Source organism: Onychomys torridus, chromosome 10 (assembly GCF_903995425.1).
Source record: "Onychomys torridus chromosome 10, mOncTor1.1, whole genome shotgun sequence".
NCBI classification, from domain to species: Eukaryota; Metazoa; Chordata; class Mammalia; order Rodentia; family Cricetidae; genus Onychomys; species Onychomys torridus.
This window is the reverse complement of record NC_050452.1, coordinates 28,052,373-28,074,131: the sequence shown is the minus strand read 5'-3', so window position 1 is coordinate 28,074,131 and position 21,759 is coordinate 28,052,373. Positions and strand designations below refer to the sequence as shown.

Here is a 21,759-nt window from a genome sequence, read left to right as displayed (position 1 = left end):
TGTGCCAACACAGACTTATTTTCTTTCCTTCTGTTTTGAGACAGGGTCTCTATGTAGCTCTGGTTGTACTAGAACTCACTATGTAGACCAGGCTGGCCTTGAAGTCACAGAAATCCATTTGCCTCCCGAATGCTAAGATTAAAGGTGTGAGCCACCACACTGGCTATTTTCTTGATTGAAGACTAGATGTGATAGAACACAGCCCACTGTTGAGGTGTTGCCCCAGGCTATAATGGTATAAGAAGCAGTGTGAAGCCACTGGAGAGCTAGCCTGGTCTACAGAGTGAATTGCAGGTCAGCCAGGGCTACAAAGAAACCCTGTCTGGAAACAAAACAAAACAAAGTAAACCTTCGGAATGAGGCACAGGAGCAAGCTAGTAAGCATTGTTGCGCCACACCCTCTGCTCCTGTTCCTAGGATTTCCCTCCATAAGACTCTAACTAAGCTGAAGCAAGCTTTCCTCTCCAAGTCACTTTTAGTGATGGTGTTTTATTACAGAAACAGAAAGCAGACTAAGATAGAAATCAGTATCAGATGTGGGGTATTGCAATGAGTGACAGACAGACCATGTTGTTTGGGGAGGATTGTGGACACAACTGGAGCTTTGGATGGAAAAACCATTCAGTGCTAGAGCTTAGTGAACTGTTATGGGAGCTTGGAAGACGGGAATGTTTAAACCAGTGCAGATAATGGAGGCCTGGTGTATGAACTTTCAGAGAGAAGCAAAGACTCTATCTATCCAGTCTGCTCCTGTGATATTTTGAATTGAGAAATCTGTGGTTTCTGGTCAGTAAGAGCTGACCAGAATCAGCTGTGATTAAAAAGAAACATCATCACTGAGGCAAAACCTTTTGGGAAATTTCCTTCAGGTGAGCACACACAGCTGTAGTCCAGAGGGTGGAAAAAGCTGCATCTCAAGCTGGCAGCTGAACTTGGTAATGTGTGAGTCTCCTGGGGAAGGACTGAGGTTGGAGTCCCTGCAGAAAGGCCAAGACACCATTGTCAAAGGTGCAGCCTGTGGAGACCCCGGCTTATTGTAGATGCTAGTACCACGGGACGGCCACCAAGGGCGGCTGAAACTGTGGAGGGGAGCTAGCTTGAGCCTATGAGCTTACGAAACAAGCTCTATGTGCTGTGGATGGCAGAATCAGAGAGATGGAGCCCAGAAGCTCAAAGAAAGTCCATTATACTTTGAGACACTGGATTTTTACAGAGAGCTTCGATTTTTAAAGTGATGAAACTTTTTTAAAAAAGATTTATTTATTTATTATATATACAGTGTTCTGCATGCCAGAAGAAGGCACCAGATCTCATTACAGATGGTTATGAGCCACCATGTAGTGGACCTCTGGAAGAACAGCCAGTGCTTTTAATCTCTGAGCCATCTCTCCAGCCCCTAAGTGATGAAATTTTAAAAAGACCATAGGACTTGCCCGGTGGTGGTACACACACCTTTAATCCCAGCACCTGGGAGGTAGAGGCAGGCAGATCTTTGTGAGTTTGAGGCCCAGCCTGGCCTACGGAGTGAATTCAGGACAGCCAGGGCTATACAGAGAAACCCTGACTCGAAAAGCAAAAAATAAAATAAAATAAATAAATAAAAGAAAAGGAAAAAAGATAGGGACTTAAACAGTTGAACTGTATTTTATATTTTGATATTAACATGACTTTAGGGATAAACAACAACTGGAGACATTATGTTTTAACAGTGATGTTTTAATGTGTTTGTATGTCAAGATGACTAGGAGTCAGCTGTGCTGGTTAGTGCTCCATACCACTGACTTATAGGCAAGTCTGCTGGGACAACTTCCACTTTTATTTATTTATTTTTATTTTTTTTTTTTTTTTTTGAGGCTGTCTCACTTGGATGGCTTGGAACTCAAGAGGTCGCCTACTTCTGCCTCCTGAGTGCTCACATTAAAGGCGTGTGCCACCACAATAGACTCATTTTCTTGACTTGTGATTGATTTCGAAGGACTCAGCCACGTGTGGGTGGTGCTACTCCAAGCAGGTGGTCCTGTGGTTTGTAAGAAAGGCTGAACAAGCCAGTAAGCAGCACTCCTCCAGGGCCTCTGTTTCAGTTCCTGCTTTTAGTTCCTTCGCCTTGAGTTCCTGCCCGACTTCCTCCAGGACAGACTGTATAAACTCAAGCTGAAATAAGCTAGTCCCTAAGTTGTTTTTGGTTATGGTATCTTATCACGGCAACAGAAACCAAACTAAGACAACACTATAGTAGTTATTTTCTATTGCTGTGATAAACATCGTGACCACGGCAATTTATAGAACAAGGAATTTAGGGTTCCAGTATGAAAGCCACCATGGCAGGGAGGTGTGGCAACAAGCAGCAAACTCATGGCTGGAGCAGAGCTGAGGGTTCACATCTTCACCACAACGATGAAGCAAAGAACGAACTTGAAATGAACAGTCTGAAAGCTCACCCCACTCCCGTAATATACTTCCTCTAGGAAGGCCACACCTCCTAAGCCTCCTAAAACAGTGCTACTAACTGGGAGCCAAGTATTCAAATCCCAGAGCCTTTGGGGGACATCCTCATTCAAATCACCCAACACTCACACCAAGAGAAAAGACAACTAAGCTAGCATTAATGTGAGATTAAAAACTGTTACAAGGCCAAACACAGTGTGCATTTCTTTAATCCCAGCACTGGAGGCAGAGAAAGATGGAACTCTGTGAGTTCCAGGCCAGTCAGGGCTGCATAGTGAGAGATTCTATTTAAAACAAAACAAACAGCTGTGCGGTGGTGGTGGCGCATGCCTTTAATCCCAGCACTCGGGAGGCAGAGCCAGACGGATCTCTGTGAGTTCAAAGCCAGCCTGGGCTACAGAGTGAGTTCCAGGAAAGGTACAAAGCTACACAGAGAAACCCTGTCTCGGGGGGCCTACGTCATTGCCGGGCTCCGGGATGGGGGCCTACGTCATTGCCGGGCTCCGGGATGGGGGCCTACGTCATTGCCGGGCTCCGGCATGGGCGCCGCCATGATGCGGTACGGAACCTCCGGGCCTCCTCCCGGCGCCTCATCGCTCCAGCTCGCGCGCCTAAGCTCGAAGCCTCCGGAAGGCGCGGCCGTCAGCAACTGCGCATGTCTGTGGCTCGAGGCCCCGCCCCGCGCCCACGGGCGCCGCCATGTTGGGGTCCTCGCGCCGGACACGTAGGCGTCCGCGTAAGATGCCGGTCGGCGCGCGCTGCTGCCGCCAAGATGGCGTCCATGCGGGAGAGCGACACGGGCCTGTGGCTGCACAACAAGCTGGGCGCCACGGACGAGTTGTGGGCGCCGCCCAGCATCGCGTCCCTGCTCACCGCGGCGGTCATCGATAACATCCGCCTCTGCTTCCACCGCCTCTCATCGGCTGTGAAACTCAAGCTGCTGCTCGGGACGCTGCATCTTCCGCGCCGCACGGTGGACGAGGTGAGGGCGCGGGCCGGCCTCTCTCCGTCCAGAGCGCACATCCTGTCTCCAGCCCGCACCTGCGCCGCACCTTCCCTTTATCCCGCTGGCCGCGCGCGTCTCCGGGGCGGCGCCGCTGGGCCTCCCCCCTCGGCCCGACGCCTCAGCGCCTCCAGCCGCTGGGCTGCGGTCGGGGATCGGGGGTGGTGGGCCCAAGGCCGGAACAGCCCTCAGCCAGGCTGGCCCGGCGCGGAGTACTGGACACTGCCTGCCCGAAGCCTCCTTTGGGTTGGGGCTCTTAGTAACTTTCCAAGTGACTGCTGACGTTAATTTTGTTTCTTTTGCCTCACGGAGTATCAGTCTGCTTAGCTTCCTCTTTATTCTGTGCACTCCAGTTCATTCTTATTCCATGTTGCATCTCTGTGCAAAATGCAAACACACACAAAAAATAAGAGATGTACAGGGTCTCGCTGTGTAGCCCAGGTTGACCAGGTACTGGGTGTCCTCCAGCATCAGTATCTGGAGGGCTGGGATTGCAGGTCTGGGCCACCACATCTGACAGCAAAAAACACCGCTTTAGTTTTTCCAACATTTCTGGGTACTGTTTATCATTAAGGGTTGGTTTTAGTTTTCGTTACGCTATAAAAAATAAGGCAACTGCAATGATTTTTCAGTTTAGCAAATATTAATAGCTACAAGACCCACTCCTGTTATCTCCTCCATACGAAGAACAAGGCTGCATCCTCCAAAGCAACTCCATGCTTCTCTATCTTTCCCACAAGAGTAAACATTTATGTTTTTTTTTCCAGTATTACAATTTGTGTGCATTCCTAGCAGGAGTATTTAGTTTCGGCCTCATTTGAACTTAATGTGGGAGCATGTTACATGTTACATGCATTTTCCGTGTGGTGTGGGTGTGGTCTTCTGTCAGGAGACTCCTGGACAGATTCATCAAGTTGCTGCAGACAGTTTGATTTTCCACGCATTATGTGGTGTTCCATTCGCTGAGCACACAGCATTTGGACGATTAGGTTGTGGGCAAGTTTTTTCATTCTTTTATTTCTGTTTCATGTCAGCTGGTTCTGTTGTGACTGGTACCAGGTGACGGTGAGCGTGCATTTTTCTAGAAGTAGAAATGTTGGTTGGCAGCAGGATTATGGCAAGTGGCTTTTCAAAGTGGATATTATCAAGTGATACTAAAACATGTAGGGCAAGTAAATGTGTGGGTATTAGTAGGATGTTTGGTTGAACGTTGTCTCTGCTTATTTTTTCTGTTGGGCTTTTTTGTTGTGTGGGTTCAATTCCCCCCCGCTCCCCGTTGTCTGTTTCTCTTGACTTGCTGCTTTGGAGGAATATTCTTTTTAATAAATGCTGGCTACTGTCTTAGTTCGGTGCATGTTTCTGCAGTTTCACAGATGTGGCTTAGCTTTTTGGATGAAGGTCTTGGTTCTTAGCCAAGTGGTGAACTGCCTCTCCTTCCCTGTGGTCAATGCCTGCTTGGCCTGAACAGCAGGTGGGGATCTCAGTATTGCTAATGTGTTATCCTGAGGTCTTTTTAAAAATAAGAGTTCATAAGAATTGTGTCACCCTTATTTTTTAATTTTTGCTACATTTATTTATTACATTCCTGCACTTTATATACGGAGGTCACAGAACACCTTGTGAGAGTAGGTTTTTTCTGAAAGTTGAACTCTGGTTGTCAGGCTGAGTGCATTGGAAGTGTCTTTACTTACTGCTAAACCGTCTTGCTGGCCCTTAGGTCCACTCACGTTTGTTTGGCTTTATGTTTGTTGTGTTTGTTTGTTTGTTTTGGTTTTTCGAGACAGGGTTTCTCTGTGTAGCTTTGCACTTTCCTGGAACTCACTTGGTAGCCCAGGCTGGCCTCGAACTCACAAGAGGATCCGTCTGGCTCTGCCTCCCGAGTGCTGGGATTAAAACGCGTGTGGCCACCACCGCCGCACAGCTGTTTTGTTTGTTTTAAATAAGAGTCTCTCACTATCAGCCCTGACTGGCCTGGAACTCACAGAGTTCCATCTTTCTCTGCCTCCTGAGTGCTGGGATTAAAGAAATGCACACTGTGTTTGGCATTGTAACAGTTTTTATCTCACATTAATGCTAGCTTAGTCATCTTTCTCTTGGTGTGAGTGTTGGGTGATTTGAATGAGGATGTCCTCAAAGACTCTGGGATTTGAATACTTGGCTTCCCAGTTAGTAGCACTGTAATTAGGAGACTTAGGAGTGTGGCCTTCCTAGGGGAAGTAATATTACGGGAGTGGGATGAGCTTTCAGACTTGATCATTTCAAGTTCGTTCTTTGCTTCATCATTGTGGTGAAGATGTGAACCCTCAGCTCTGCACCAGCCATGAGTTTGCTGCTTGTTGCCACACCTCCCTGCCATGGTGGCTTTCATACTGGAACCCTAAATTCCTTGTTCTATAAATTGGCCGTGGTCACGATGTTTATCACAGCAATAGAAAAATAACTACTATAGTGTTGTCTTAGTTTGGGTTTCTGTTGCCGTGATAAGATACCATAACCAAAAACAACTTAGGGACTAGCTATTTCAGCTTGAGTTTATACAGTCTGTCCCTGGAGGAAGTCGGGGCAGGAACTCAAGGCAGGAACCTAAAAAGCAGGAACTTGAAACAGAGGCCCTGGAGGAGTGCTGCTTACTGGCTTGTTCAGCCTTTCTTACAAACCAACAGGACCACCTGCTTGGAGTAGCACACCACACGTGGCTGAGTCCTTCGAAATCAATCACAAGTCAAGAAAATGAGTCTATTGTGGTGGCACACGCCTTTAATGTGAGCACTCAGGAGGCAGAAGTAGGCGGACCTCTTGAGTTCCAAGCCATCCAAGTGAGACAGCCTCAAAAAAAAATTAAAAAATAAAAAATAAATAAATAAAAGTGGAAGTTGTCCCAGCAGACTTGCCTATAAGTCCAGTGGTATAGAGCACTAACCAGCACAGCTGACTCCTAGTCATCTTGACATACAAACACATTAAAACATCACTGTTAAAACATAATGTCTCCAGTTGTTGTTTATCCCTAAAGTCATGTTAATATCCAAAATATAAAATACAGTTCAACTGTTTAGGTCCCTATCTTTTTTCTTTTCTTTTCTTTCTTTATTTATTTATTTTTGCTTTTCGAGTTAGGGTTTCTCTGTATAGCCCTGGCTGTCCTGGAATTCACTCCGTAGGCCCAGGCTGGGCCCTCAAACTCACAAAGATCTGCCTGCCTCTACCTCCCGGGTGCTGGGATTAAAAGTGTGTGCCACCACCACAGGGCAAGTCCTATGGTCTTTTAAAAATTTCATCACTTTGGGGCTGGAGAGATAAGATGGCTCAGAAGTTAAAAGCACTGGCCTGTTCTCCGGAGGTCCACCACATGGTGGCTCATAACCACTGTAATGAGATCTGGTATCCTTTCTGGCATGCAGAACACTGTATATATAATAATAAATAAATATTTTAAAAAAGATCTACAATAAGCCCGGGGTCTCCACAGGCTGCACCTTTGACAATGGTGTCCTTGGCCTTTCTGCAGAGACTCAAATCTCAGCCCTTCCCAGGAGACTCACACATTACCAAGTTCAGCTGCCAGCTTGAGATGCAGCTTTTTCCACCCTCTGGACTACAGCTGTTTGTGCTCACCTGAAGGAAATTCCCCAAAAGGTTTTGCCTCAGTGATGATGTTTCTTTTTAATCACAGCTGATTCTGGTCAGCTCTTACTGACCAGAAACCACAGATTTCTCAATTCAAAATATCACAGGAGCAGACTGGATAGATAGAGTCTTTGCTTCTCTCTGAAAGTTCATACACCAGGCCTCCATTATCTGCACTGGGTTTAAACATTCCCGTCTTCCAAGCTCCCATAACAGTTCACTAAGCTCTAAGCACTGAATGGTTTTTCCATCCAAAGCTCCAGTTGTGTCCACAATCCTCCCCAAACAACATGGTCTGTCTGTCACTCATTGCAATACCCCACATCTGATACTGATTTCTATCTTAGTCTGCTTTCTGTTTCTGTAATAAAACACCATCACTAAAAGTGACTTGGAGAGGAAAGCTTGCTTCAGCTTAGCTTAGAGTCCCTTATGGAGGGAAATCCTAGGAACAGGAAGCAGAGGGTGTGGCGCAACAATGCTTACTAGCTTGCTCCCTGTGCCTCATTCCGAAGGTTTACTTTGTTTTGTTTTGTTTCCAGACAGGGTTTCTTTGTAGCCCTGGCTGACCTGCAATTCACTCTGTAGACCAGGCTAGCCTCTCCAGTGGCTTCACACTGCTTTCTTATACCATTATAGCCTGGGGCAACACCCTCAACAGTGGGCTGTGTTCTATCACATCAGTCTTCAATCAAGAAAATAGCCAGTGTGGTGGCTCACACCTTTAATCTTAGCATTCGGGAGGCAAATGGATTTCTGTGACTTCAAGGCCAGCCTGGTCTACATAGTGAGTTCTAGTACAACCAGAGCTACATAGAGACCCTGTCTCAAAACAGAAGGAAAGAAAATAAGTCTGTGGTGGCACATGCCTATAATATTAGCACTCTGGAGGCAGAGGCAAGCAGACTCTGAGAATTTGAGGCTAGCCTGGTCTACATAGTGAGTTCCAGGTCATGAGTTATATGGTGAGATCCTATCTCAAAAGAAAAAGAAAGAAAAGAAGTAATAGTGCCCCCATGGACTCGCCATGGACCAGTCTGGTGCAAACATGTTCTCAACTGAGAGTCCCTCTTCCCAGAGGACTCCAGTTGTGTCATGTTGACAAAATCTAACCAGCACAGAGGTGTATAAATGTCTCTCTGTATAGTGTTTATATACGTGAATATGTATGTAATTCTCAGACTCTGTACAGCCTTATTCATTCTGTAGACGCTAAGTAACCACAGTTTTCAACCAATTTCATCAAAGAGAAAGGTCTTTCAGTGGTCTGTTTCAGTTGTTCAGTGAGGGATGCAGAATTAGGTGGAGCTGCTAACACCTTACTGTGAGGTTGGGAAGTAAGATACCTTGTGTAAGGATGCAATGATCACAGAGATCATAGGAACCGACATAGTGGTGCTTGAGTGAATTTAAAGGCCTTGAGGAAATGGGAAGTGCTGCTCCTGAATAGGATGGTACTTAGGAGCAGGCTTTCTTGGACCACCAACCAGCTCCCAAATCAGGACACGGAGACTTATGAAACTTGGCCTTAGCTTAGGCTAGCTCTTATGACTTAATTTAACCTGTTTCTCTTTATCTCTGTTTTGCCTCAGGGCTTTTTTACTTTTCTTTGATTCTGTATGTTCTACTTTTCCTGCTTCCTCTGTATCTGGCTGACTGCTGGCTGCCTGACTAGTTGGCCTCTGGTGTGTCCCTCTCTCCTTTGTTCTCTCTGTTCTTCCTGAATCTAGATTTCTCCTATTTATTCTCTGCCTGACAGCCCTGCCTAGCCCTCTCCTGCCTACCTATTGGCCATTCAGCTTTTCATTAGACCAATCAGGTGTCTTAGGCAGGCAAGGTAAAACAAATGCAGCACATCGTTACATAATTAAACAAATGCAGCATAAACAAATGTAACACATCTTTACATAGTTAGAATAATATTCCACAACAGCAAGCTACTTCCCAAACTATAGAAACAACAGAAACATCTGGCTGCCTGGACAGCCACCTAAGGTTCCTTTGCAATGTTGGGGCACATCCATCTTCTTCAGCCTACAGGCCTAGAATATCTGGCAGGCTTTTCTGTGAAGCAGGAATTTTGAAGGACTGTCCTGCCTTGTTTTGGCAAAGTTCAGCAGTCACTTTCCTGTGTGTCCTGCATGTCCAGTGTGTACAGCCCGTTGTCAGCAGTTGAGGCTAGGGCAGTTTCTGCCCAAATGGCTAGCTTTGCCACAGTGAAAGCAAACTCCATATGGAGTTTCTTCAATGCCCATCATCCTTTTTTGAAGTAAAGTGATGCTGCCAAGAACAGATATGTCTTGCTGTCATGAAAGCCTTAGGTTATTAAACATCTTTAATGCCATATTCTGTAGGTCTCTGAAGCATTTGAAGATCATGTATCTCATCTGACATGTATGTTTGACCTTGAAAACATAGCTAACATGACTATAAGTTTGATTACTATAGATGACTACTAACCTGCATTTCTTAATTATATATTATATTTTTCAATGAGCTGCATAAGCACAATACCCCCAAACAAGAGTAGAAACATATATGCAGTATCCCATAATTTTAAATTTGTATCAATATACCAAAATCCATACTAATGTAAAATATTTGAGGTTAATAGATGTCTTTTTATCCTATATTCTTCTATCTCCCCCTAAACGATGACAAGCATCCATAACCTACTGAATGACCAAAACCACCACCCCAACTCCTACAAATGTGGGTGTTGTGTTCTCTTGACTGCTTCCTGTTGTCTGAGGATGATGCCATCTTTAAGGGACCCTGAGAAAATTAAGATAATGGTCAAGTCCTAGGAAAAGTAGTTATAACCTTTGCTGTCCAGTCTCAGAACTCTTCCCAGCTGAGGGATCAGTATATGTCACCTGTCATCTACCTTTTTGTTTATTTTTTTGTCTGTAGCCAAGATTTTCAGGAGATCTCCCCTGACCAAACCTGATCTGTTAACCTTGAAGGAATCCACAGCATTTGGTTCTTTTCTTTTCTTTTAAAGATTTACTTATTTATTATGTATACAGAAGAGGGCACCAGATCTCATTATAGATGATTGTTAGCCACCATGTGGGTGCTGGGAATTGAACTGAGGACCTGTGGAAGAGCAATTGGTGCTCTTAACCTCTGAGCCATCTCTCCAGGCCTGCCTTTTGTTTCTTAATGGAAACAAAAGCATAACCTCTCCCCCAGTGCAATGCATTTTCTGAATTCCATTTTAAAGTTAAGGTATCCCTAAAGTATCTAGGCTGGATTAATTCAACAGTCCCTCTCAGCATCTATTGTTCGCTCATCAACATTCAGAAAATTCAAAGCAGCACATCATCTCAGAATCCTGACTCCCTGTGTATTTCCCATCTTTATGTGACTTTTTCCCTTTATATTACTTTAATCTCTCTTTAAGGACTTTATTAATTTTAAATTTTAGTTTTTCCTATGACTGTCTATACCCATTTTCTTTTGTCTTTCTTTCTTTGTTTTTTTTTTTTTTTCTTCCGAGACAGGGTTTCTCTGTGTAGTTTTGGTGCCTGTCCTAGATCTTGCTCTGTAGACCAGGCTGACATCAAACTCACATATCCACCCTGGTTCTGCCTCCCGAGTGCTGGGATTAAAGGCATGTGCCACCACTGCCCGGCTATACCCATTTTCTTTTCTTTTCTTTTCTTTCTTTCTTTCTTTTTTTAATGATTTATTTATTATGTATACAGCATGTATGATCAGAAGAGGGCACCAGACCTTATTACAGATGGTTGTGAGCCACCATGTGGTTGCTGGGAATTGAACTCAGAACCTCTGGAAGAGCAGTCAGTGCTCTTAACCTCTGAGCCATCTCTCCAGCCCCCATTTTCTTTTCTTTCTTCAGCCTATGCAAAATTTTAAACACACTGTAACCTGTTTAGAGTTTTTTCCCTCTTAAAAAAACCTTCTGGACCTGTCTTTACTGAGTGTCTCTAACCTTTTCTGACCATGTGAGCCAGACCTTAAACTGCTAAGCTGCTGCTGTGTTGCTCTGGTGGCTGGCTCTGCCCCTTCCTTGTGTTCATTATTACAGCCAGCCTTAAGACTGCAACCTGGCCTCTGTTGGGAGCTGGACTGAGTTTAACTTAGACCCTTTTAAGCATTCATTTATCCCAGCTCTGGGATGTTGGTGTCCCGCACTGTGGCAGGTGTTTCTACTAGCTTGTAGTTTCTACTTAGTGTGCTGGTTCTGCAGAGCCTCTTAAAGGAGCCATATCCACTTCTTCTCTCTCTTTTGTTTTTATTTATTTATTTATTCAGTTTTCTCAGGCCCTATGTGGAAATTTGGGCCCCATGTTGGAATGACAAATATAACAGGCTTTCTTTTGGGCCGCCAGCCAGCTCCTAAATCATGACACAGAGACTTTTTGTTGTTGTTTTTGTTTTTGTTTTTCTGAGACAGAGTTTAGAGCCTTTCCTGGAACTCACTCTGTAGACCAGGCTGGCCTCGAACTCACAGAGATCCACCTGCCCCTCTCTCTCCAGTGCTGGGGTTAAAGGTGTGCACCACCACCGCCTGGCAAAGAGACTTCTTATTATGAATGCTTGGCCTTACCTTATGCTTGTCCCACTAGGTCTTATAACTTAGCCTGTCTCTCTTTGTCTGTGCTTTGCCTTGGGGCTTTTTACCTTTCTTCCCTTCTATATGTCTCACTTTCACTGTTTCCTCCACGTATGGCTGGTACCTCCCTCTCTTTCTCCCTTGTTCTCTTCTCTTTTCTCATCATCTCCTGAGCCTAGATCCCTCCTACTTGTTCTGGCTGCCTGCTAGCCCACCTACACCTCTACTGTCTAGTTCTTGGCCATTCAGCTTTTTATTAGACCAATCAGTTTCCTTAGGCAGGCAAGGTGAGAAGCAACACATCTTTACATAATTAAACAAATGCAGGATAAACAAAAGTAATACATCTTTACACAGTTAAAGTCATATTCCACAACAGGTTTCACAGTGGTTACTGCCACAGGCCACCCAGAGGCTGCAGTGTGGAAATGGGTAGATCCGTGGCAGGGGGCATTTGAAGCTGCCACTGTTCCAGGAGGACAAAACAGGGCTGGTAGCATGTAATTGGCATCTTCTTCTGTCTTGGCAGATGAAGGGCGCGCTGATGGATATTATCCAACTGGCTACCCTGGACTCAGATCCCTGGGTCCTCATGGTTGCTGACATTCTGAAATCCTTTCCTGACACGGGCTCACTGAATCTAGACCTCGAGGAGCAGAACCCTAATGTTCAAGACATCTTAGGAGAACTTAGAGAAAAAGGTATGTTGTAGCATGAATCTTAAAATGTCTTAATAAAATCAAACCTGAGCCAGTTATTGGGGTGAATGCTGGAAGATCAGAGAAGCAGAACAAGCCTCACCTCGCCAGTTCCTCAGCTGGTCTTGTGTCCTCAGACTGCAAGCTTCTGTGTCCTCATCCCAATGGCTCAGAGCTGAACTGCTGCTCCAAAGCCTAAATGCTTAACCAGCCAAATGCTGCTGCTTTCTGGTCCTCACGTCTTATATATCTTTCTACTTTCTGCCATCACTCCCTTGGATTAAAGGCTGGATTTCTGGGATTAAAGGTGTGTCACCATGCCTGGCTGTTTCTAATGTGGCCTTGAACTCAGAGATCCAGAGGTATTTCTGTCTCTGGAATGCTAGGATTAAAGGCGTCTGCTACACCACTGTCTATCCTCATGTTTAATGTTGTGGCCATCCTGTTCTCTGACCCCAGATAAGTTTATTTTGGGGAACACACAATATTTCAGGGAACACAATACCACCACAGTATGTAGCCTGTCTTTATTTTACAGTTGGAGGAAGGGGCCTCATTTTAGAAACTGGTTATCCGTATCACACTGTGAGTGTAGTATGCTTCGCTCTCCGTTCTCACATGCTTCAGTCTTCCCCATGCAAGTGCTATGTCGGGAATTGTATGACTCGGCCATGTTTCCTTGCCACTGCTGTCTCTCCCCATAAGCTCCATGAGGATGAACACCTGCAGGTTATGTCTTCAGATCCTCAAACATATATATCCTGTCCTAAATAACAAATGTAGACTCATAACTAAGAACCAACCAGTAAGTCGCTAGAATCTGAGAGGCAAACAGTTGGTGTGGTTTTGGATCTGCCACAGTGGGAACGTCCGTGCCTGCGACGCTCTCTCCCTCTTCGGGAAATGGAGGCTTGAGGATACGTCCTTCTAAATGGCTGCTTGGGAGGCCCTAGTACTTTTTGGTGTTTTGTTAATTTGTAGTTGCAGACTGGAGCACTGGCCTGCTCTGGTCACCTCCCTTCCTGGAGTGGCTGATTCTCCTGAGAGCAGGAAGATGAGGCAGCTGACTTCTTAGGAGTCTGCTTCCCTCACTCATGTAGCTGATTGGGGGAGCTCCTTGGGGTTTTTCAGGCTCTGACTTCTTGGGGACCACACTGAGTCAGAAAGCACACGTGGATAGTTTTATAAGACAGCAATTGAGTAGTGTCTGTGGTGACCAGGCACCAGGACTCTGTAGCCAGAGGGAGAGGCCTTTCGTGGTGTTGAGGCTGCCGTGTAGTTAGGATGCAGGAGACTGGTCTCCATGCTGCTGTATCAAGTGTGCTGTGCTCCCTGTACCTCGTGGTCCGTGGCTTGCAGCTAACATAACTGAGGAATCCTTGTCTTCTCTTCTCGTGTTTCTTATCTTTAAGAAGTCCCTGGGGAGTCTGATGAGCCTTCCTCTAGGTGGCAGGCCTGACCTTTGGTCCTGACCCACTTGGATGATCTTGGATTCTAGGGATGTTAGAACTGGAGTGGTGGTGTCCACAGGGGGTGGGAACCAAAGCCAAAGATGCCATGCTGGTAAATAATGAAGCCTACATGGAGCCATCTGCACATCTGCAGGTGAGCTGTGAGGGTCACAGCCTGAGCTCCCTGCTGCAAGGGCTCTGACTTCCTGTGACACTCTGGTTCTCCACAGTGGGCGAGTGCGAGGCATCTGCCATGCTGCCACTGGAGTGCCAGTACCTGAACAAGAATGCCCTGACCACCCTTGCTGGACCCCTCACCCCACCGGTGAAGCATTTTCAGCTGAAGCGGAAACCCAAGAGCGCCACTCTGAGGGCGGAGCTGCTGCAGAAGTGTGAGTGTCTGAGTTACAACAGTCCTGCTCTTTGCTCTGTGGTGTTGCTGATGTGTTTACTTTAAAATTAGACATAGCTTGTCTGCTCTGTGTCGGATCTGCTGTTTAGAGACCTTAGGGTTTTCAAGCGTGGTTCCTGTAATCTCACAAAGTGGAATCTGTGCCGGCCAAGGTGGGGTGCGAGGGTGTTGCTTATGTCTTGACCTTGGTCTTGAGCCACATTTGGTCTCTCTCAGAGAAGATGTTGGATGATTTTATTAAATGCTTTCCCAGAGCATTCTTATGACAGTTTGTATGGAAGGCACTACCTTGCTGGAGAAAGTGTCCCTTAGCCAAATAACATTAAAGCATGGGTCTTAAGAAGTCAGGTGTACTGTGTACCTGGGTTGCAGCTTCTTGAGATACTGAGGCAGAAAGATCACTTGAGCCCAGATAAGCTTAAGACCAGCCTAGGCAGCACAGACCTTTGTATCCTTTCTTTCTTTTTTTTTTTTTTTTTTTTTTTTTTTTTTATTATTTTCAAGAAGGGTTTCTCTGTGTGCACCACTAAAGGTGTGTGCCACCACTGCCTGGGTCATAAACTGTTATTTGGCTATGCAGTTAACATAATATTTATTAATATTTGTAAATGATGCTGCTTTTTTGTTTTGAGTTTGGAAAACAGTCTGTGTAGCCTAGGCTGGCTTGAATTCACCCTTCTCCTGCCTCAGCCTCCTGAGTGCTGGGATCACAGGTCTGTCGCAAGCCCAGAAAATACTGTTTTGAGGACTCTAAGAAGAGCCTGGAGCCGGGTGTGTCAGCGGGCTGGGGTGTGTACTGCCTGGTAGCTGTGTGGTGCAGGCCAACCGAGCTACTCTGAAAGGTCTCTGCAGAGCTGCCCCAGCCCTGCTGTGGGAGTCGGCAGTACTGCCAGTGCACTCGGGCTAATCCTCCAGCCTTCCTGAGGAGCCTTCAGGAAAATCTGCTCTTTCTCCTATGTCTGTATGACTCGGGGGAGTCTTGGCCTGAGCCTGTTATAAAGACAGCTGCGGGGACCTGTGAGATATCAGCCCCTCTCAGGCTCCAGGGTCCCTGGGGCGCAACAGGTGACTTGTGATGATTCTGGAGCCACTTACGTGGAAATTTCCAAACACAGAAAGTCTTGACTGTATTTGAACTGTGTCAAGCAACTTAGTGACGGGGGAGGCTTAGACACATGGGCTTACAACACATGGTGGGTTTATTACTTGGTACTGCTTTATTGTGGCTTCAGTCATCTCTTTCTCTTTAACATTCAGCTCTTTCTCATAGTTGGCATTCACTCTGTGCTCACGGAAGACTCTTGTCTTGCTGCTATCTCTTAAATGCCCCATCAGTGCCCTCTTAAATGCCCCATCAGTGCCCACCGTTGGTATTTTCTTGGCTTAGGTCATCACTTTAGAAAGCCAATGCAGTTTATAGGGAAATTTAATGTTTTCTGTTGAAGGACACAAGAAGAGAGAAACTTCTGCAATACTACCTCGGTGTTAGTCCTTCCATGACCAAAAGAGTCCCTGGGGGAATGGAGCAAAGTCGGGCGGAGGTCTGAGAGTCCACTGGTGAAGACAGGCATCGAGTCGGGGACCATGCGAGGGGAGAGACTTAGCCACGTGCTCATTTCAGGCTCTGTCCATCTAGGTGCTGCCTCAGGATCTGTTCCAAGACAAGCTTTGGTTACCAGGGCGAAGAGAAGGCAGCAGTGGATTGAGCTCCCCCTTTTGGAGGAGATGTAGTGGAGATTAAGTTGAACTTTAACTGTTGCCTAATCATCATGTTCTCAGAAATACCTAGAAGCAGGCCCCCAGGATGAGGCTGGGCAACCCAGAAGCCACGGAGTAGGTAGTTGGCCACCTCTGTCTTTCCTGCCAGGGAAATCAGAGCCTCCCCATGCTGTAATTCACTTCTGTCAGTGTCTGGCCGCCCTGGGAACAGTGATGAAGAGACAGGGCTTATCTGTGTCGCCCTGGCTGTCTTGGAACTTGGTCTGTGCACCAGGCTGGCCTCAGACTCAGATCTGCCTGCCTCTGCCTCCTGAGCCCTGGGATTAAGGATGTGCCACCACTGCCCAGGGAAAAATAGACTTCTCAGAAGCTCTGACAATTACAAAGTAGCAAAAAATTTTTACTACTTCTTAGCTTAATGTTAGATTATACAAGCAATGATTTAGAAAATAAATCCCCAGGAACGGTCCCTCCTTTTCCTTTCTTTCTTTTTTGAGGAAGTATTGGCTATAAGGTCAGTGGCCTTCCTGGCCTCATTCCTGCTGGGTTATCAAAGAAGTCCCCTTGGGTAGTTTTTGAGTCACTTTTGTTGAGGTTACTTTATGGGCTGAGCAGCCCTGTGATCTAAGAGACCCTTAAGCCTGTTACCTCTCTCACACAGCCACCGAGACAGCCCAGCAGCTGAAGAGAAGTGCCGGGGTGCCATTCCATGCCAAGGGCCGGGGGCTGCTCCGCAAGATGGACACTACAAGTAAGACTGTGCCTGCTGTCAGGCCAGTGCTGTTCTTGCTTGCCTTGCGGGTGGTGTGCCTTTTCCTCACCAGAAAAACCACTCAGACGTTAGTCCTGACAGCTGAGACCCACTGGTGCTGCAGCTAGGAGATACGACTGAGGACAAGACGAAGTGGGGACGGTTCCTTCAGTGGGTGGTCCTCCAGCACTAGGAGACATGTAAGGAAAGGGGAAGTCAGTGCAGGTCACACAGCTGGAGATAATGTGAGCCTTTGTTCTTAGCAAGACTGTCAGTTGGTGTGGCTCACTCTCCTGGTCAGAGTTCGGTATCTGGACAGTTCTTGTCCTACAAGGTTTGGAGGTCTCCAGTGTCTTAGACAACAGTCATCTTCCATTACTCCAGCCTCCGCAGAAAGGATAGGAGTCATGCACATCCAGAGAATCAAGCCTGGGTCTTCCCAACAGACCTTCAGGGATGTTGTTAGGTTTGTGGGTGTGAACCAGCGTCCCGTCCCTGCAGAGACACTGGCCCCAACAGTCTGAGTGGGCTTTTGTGTTGGTTTTTTGTGTTTTGTTATTACTGTATTACTGTATGTGTATGGGTGTTTTGTGTGAGTATATGTCTGTGCACATGTGGCCAGAAGAGGGCATCAGCTTCCCTGGGACTGTAACTAACAATGGGGCTGGGTATTGAAGAATCTCCAATGCCTGTAACCACTGAGCCTTTGCTCCAGCACAGAGTTTGGTTTTGTTGTTTTGTGTTTTCGAGACAGGGTTTCTCTGCGTAGTCCTGACTGTCCTGGAACTCGCTCTGGGAACCAGGCTGGCCTTGAACTTAGAGATCCACCTGCCTCTGCCTCCTGAGTGCTGGGATTAAAGGTGTGTGCCACCACTGCCCCACCCAGCCCTGAGCTCTTTTTAGCTCAGGACAAATGTACAAAGCCAAATGTGATAGGAGAGACTAACTTGTGTGGGGCTCCCTGAAGCAGAGGCATCCTTGCTCTGCCCACCCTGTGCTCGAAGCTGCTGTTGTCACTGACATCAATCTTTTCTGTAGCCCCTCTCAAAGGCATCCCGAAGCAAGCCCCCTTCCGAAGTCCCAGCACGCCCAGTGTCTTCAGCCCCTCCTGGAACCGGACCCCAATACCACCTTCAAGGACACCATTGCAGAAAGAAAGGGGTGTGAAGGTGGGATATCCCTTCTCATGTCCTGCCAAGACCAAGCCTTGATTCTTTGCTCTATAGTTAAATATGGAATGTGTTTATTTTGCCAGCTGCTGGATATTTCTGAGCTGAATACGGTTGGTGCTGGCCGAGAGGCAAAGAGGAGGAGGAAGACTTTGGGTGTGTATAGAGCATCTCAACTCTGGAGGGAAATTGAAGGCACTGCGGCCTAGCGTGCTTGTGCTTGGCTCTGCCTGTGGGTGTCTAGGTGCTTTGGGGTTTCTTGCCAGGTCCAGTATTTCTGAGAGCTTTATCTTAACACAATGGTAATGGGACTTTCCCCCGGAATCTTTTTTTTTCCGGGGAGGGGAAGGGAGTGGCTTTTGAGACCTTGGTCTTACACTGCAGTCCAAGATGGCCTCAGGCTTGTAGCTTTCCAAGTGTTAAGATTACAGGCTATAATGCCTGGCCCAAGGAATCATTTATTCTTTGCCCAGAGACCTGAAGACACAGTGCTGCTTTGCATTTGACCCACTCGGAGGACACTTGTAACCTCTTAATTGGAGCAGGGTCAGAGAGACACTAACCAACTGTCTTTATTGACAGACACAGAAGTGGTGGAAAAGCCTACCAAGGAAGAGACAGTTGTTGAAAATGCCACCCCTGACTATGCTGCTGGCCTGGTGTCCACACAGGTAGGACTTCCATGTAGTACAGCCATGGGCATGCATGTTACATACCACTTTCAACTGTTTTCAGCCCTGACACAGCCCAAATAATGTGCACCATCCTGTCCTGATTGATAGGCCCTAAGATGTGTTCTGTAAAAGTGTGTGTACAGATGTGTATGGATATAAATGTATGTGAGTAGCAGAGCCTGACTTGGGCATCAACCTCGGGTTTGGAACAAATACCTGCTTTATACTGGGGTTACTGCCTGGAGTGTCTCCATGCCTCTGTACCTCACTTTCCTCTCTGTCCAGTGGGTATGGTTCTTGTTTAAGCCCTGGAGACCAGGTCTTGCATGTAGGTTGAAGGTTGAGTCAGCCAGAGCAGCTCTTCCTCAGAGGCTGGCTGTGGAAATAGAAATAGGTTTTCAGAGACATAGGTGCAGAGTTTACATGTGTGGGGGCAGAGTGTGGCCCTGTGCATGGTGTGATCTGTCTCTGAGCTCCTTGATTGCTGACCTTTTTCCAGGTATCAGTTTGGGACCATGGGGTGGTGGCCATGGCTTAAGTTTGGAGTCTAGCATCACTGAAGCCAGGAGCCTATGTCCTGGGGATGTGTGTACCTGCCGTCTTGCTCCATTGATGGGCAGGGGCTGATGGACGTTGTCCAGATAACCCAGGGAGGTGTACTGAAACCCTGACCTCTGCCTGAAGTGATCCTAGCCTCTGTCTTCCAGAAACTTGGGTCTTTGAATAGCGAGCCAGCACTTCCCTCCACAAGTTACCTGCCCTCTACCCCCAGTGTGGTACCGGCCTCGTCTTATATCCCCAGCTCTGAGACACCCCCAGGTGAGTAGCCTCAGTAGCCAAGCCAGTATTCCCTCAGCTCACACAAGGACTTGCCCTGGGGTTAGCTGGATTGAGCCTAAGCGTTTACACCTTGCTTACTTGGTGCTGCTCAGCTTTACAGTGCTGCCTCATTATCTCTGGATCCCAGGCAGCGTGGAGGGAACTCCTGGCTAAGGAATAAGCCAGAAGTCCTGATTTGAGTGAACAAGTGGCTTCCGGGACTGCCACTTTTGGCACCCTGTTCTCTGGTTGGGAGCTGAGGATTGTCTCTTCCCAGATGAAGGATACTACAGAGGGATCGTTCCTTCAGGGTCAGACATACGCTTGGGTTAGCCAGTCATTTGCGGGGGTTGGTTCCATTGGGCTCAGCTCTGTCTATTGGTTAGTGGGTCGAGGGTCAGTTAAGCAGCCCTGCTGAGGCAAAGAGGGTGCTAGGTTTGGAGAAGCTGCTTTCCAGCGCCTTGTCACCAGCATCCTGGTTATGGGAAACTTGTCATAGACCAGGAGCTAGCCAGTCCTGGATAACTGAAATCTGTGGATCTAGAAATGCCTGAGGATATAGGTTCTGCCCTGCTGGGTAGTAGTGCACCGGGCTCATGTCCCTGGCTGTGCAGGCCTGCAAGGGCTTCTAGTCAGCAGTGATGGGAGCAAGACAGGGCAGGCAGGTATAGGACACAATTGCTGTCATGACCTAGAAGATGGAGCTGAGCATGATGCTCCTACAGAAAATGGTGTCTGGGGCAGGCAGCCTGGAGAGCAGTGTAGGATGAGTAGATTAGGGATGTACTCCTTTTCCTGGACAGCTCTTCTTAGTAAACCTGCTTTGCCTGCAGCGCCTCCTTCCCGGGAAGCCAGCCGACCACCAGAGGAGCCCAGTGCCCCAAGCCCTACACTACCAGCTCAGTTTAAACAAAGGGTGCCTATGTATAACAGTGGCCTGAGTCTAGCTACGCCAGCACCTGCAGCACCTACCTCGCCTCTGACACCTACTACTCCCCCGGCTGCCACTCCCACTGCTCAGACACCCCCAGTGGCCATGGTGGCCCCACAGACCCAGGCACCTGCCCCTGTTCAGCAGCAACCCAAGAAGAACCTTTCCCTCACGGTAGGTACCCTGGCAGGTTTTATGACAGTTAGGTGGATGGCATAGCTTTGCCTGTTTGCAGCTTGGGGTTTTGGGATGAGCCTGGCAGGGCCAGTGGGTGGAGGCAGGTGGCCCCAGCAGCCCCATCCTCTCTTTACAGATGTTTGCTGCCCAAGAGATGTTCAAGACAGCAAACAAGGTCACTCGGCCAGAGAAGGCCCTCATCCTGGGTTTCATGGCTGGCTCTCGAGGTGCGTCTGTGCTACTAGGCCTGGGGGGTGCCCCCCATGGGGTGGGGGGTGGGATCCTTGGCCTCAGGCACCTGCCCAGCAGCCCCTGCTCCCTACAGAGAACCCATGCCCGGAGCAGGGGGATGTGATCCAGATCAAGCTCAGCGAGCACACAGAGGATCTGCCCAAGGCAGACGGCCAGGGCAGTACCACCATGCTAGTGGACACAGTGTTCGAGATGAACTACGCCACGGGCCAGTGGACGCGCTTCAAGAAGTACAAGCCCATGACCAATGTGTCCTAAGTGCCATCTCTGCTGCTGAGCTCATCAGGCCCGAAGACAAGTTTTGCTGGCTATGCTGTGTGACCCGAGCAGATGCCCAAGGATGTACTCCATCCAGCACCTGCCATGCACAGGCTGCTGGGCCACAGGCTGTTTTAAGTTTTAGATTATTTCTCTGGGGGATGTAGACTTCTTTTTTTTAATTTATTATAATGGGTTAGTTTTTGTGTGATTAAGATACTTTTTTTTTAAGATTCAGTATTAATATTCTAACGCTAAACCAAAACAGTTCATTTTAGTGCCTGTTAAGACTTTTTTACCTTTATTTTTTCTTGTACAAACCTGCACTAGCTGAGAGGACTTTCTTTGCTTGTGCATGCCCTCCCTCATGAGGCCGAGGGGACCAAAGGTGACACCTGGCAGGCTAGGCTGTGAGGGGGCTATGACCGGTCTCAGTGCCACTGCCTGCCAGGGATTTGTATGTTTTTTGTACAGTTGTAAACATTTCAAACCTGTCTCTGGGTACCTATTTTCATTGTAAAATGATATGAGCATTAAAGTTTAGTTTTTCTACAGAAAGCCCACAGAGCTGCTTCAAGCTAGCTTGACTCCCTACTCTGGGACCAAACCCTCCCTGTACAGCTGTCAGGACCCCAGGGGAGAAGAGGCAGGGCTGGGAGATAACCAGACTACCTGAAAACAGGTAGGTAATGTCCATGGCAACCTTGGGGTGTTCACTCTGCAGAGTGAGGCACAGTCACAGGCAGCAACCGGGAAAGTCAAGGCCACAGCTACAGCACTGGGAAATGAGC

General features: G+C 47.4%; 1 protein-coding gene across 1 annotated transcript; it reads left to right on the top strand.

Annotated features, from left to right (window-relative positions):
* The first annotated feature begins 3,135 nt into the window (after positions 1-3,135).
* LOC118592541 (negative elongation factor A-like) lies at positions 3,136-21,527 on the top strand. Its single transcript, XM_036201600.1, has 11 exons — positions 3,136-3,427; positions 12,187-12,358; positions 14,037-14,198; positions 16,599-16,688; positions 17,727-17,857; positions 17,944-18,013; positions 18,440-18,528; positions 19,239-19,350; positions 20,184-20,455; positions 20,595-20,685; positions 20,784-21,527. Exons 1-11 carry the CDS (start codon positions 3,218-3,220, stop codon positions 20,966-20,968), a joined length of 1,584 nt encoding a protein of 527 aa, XP_036057493.1. The 5' UTR covers positions 3,136-3,217; the 3' UTR covers positions 20,969-21,527.
* Positions 21,528-21,759: the final 232 nt, after the last annotated feature.

Excerpts from the sequence above, each read along its gene's own strand:
- LOC118592541 (XM_036201600.1), top strand. The coding sequence starts at position 3,218 with ATGGCGTCCATGCGGGAGAGCGACACGGGCCTGTGGCTGCACAACAAG. Across the intron at positions 18,529-19,238 it reads CTGGCCTGGTGTCCACACAG|AAACTTGGGTCTTTGAATAG; the intron begins GTAGGACTTCCA and ends TCTGTCTTCCAG. Across the intron at positions 20,686-20,783 it reads TTTCATGGCTGGCTCTCGAG|AGAACCCATGCCCGGAGCAG; the intron begins GTGCGTCTGTGC and ends TGCTCCCTACAG.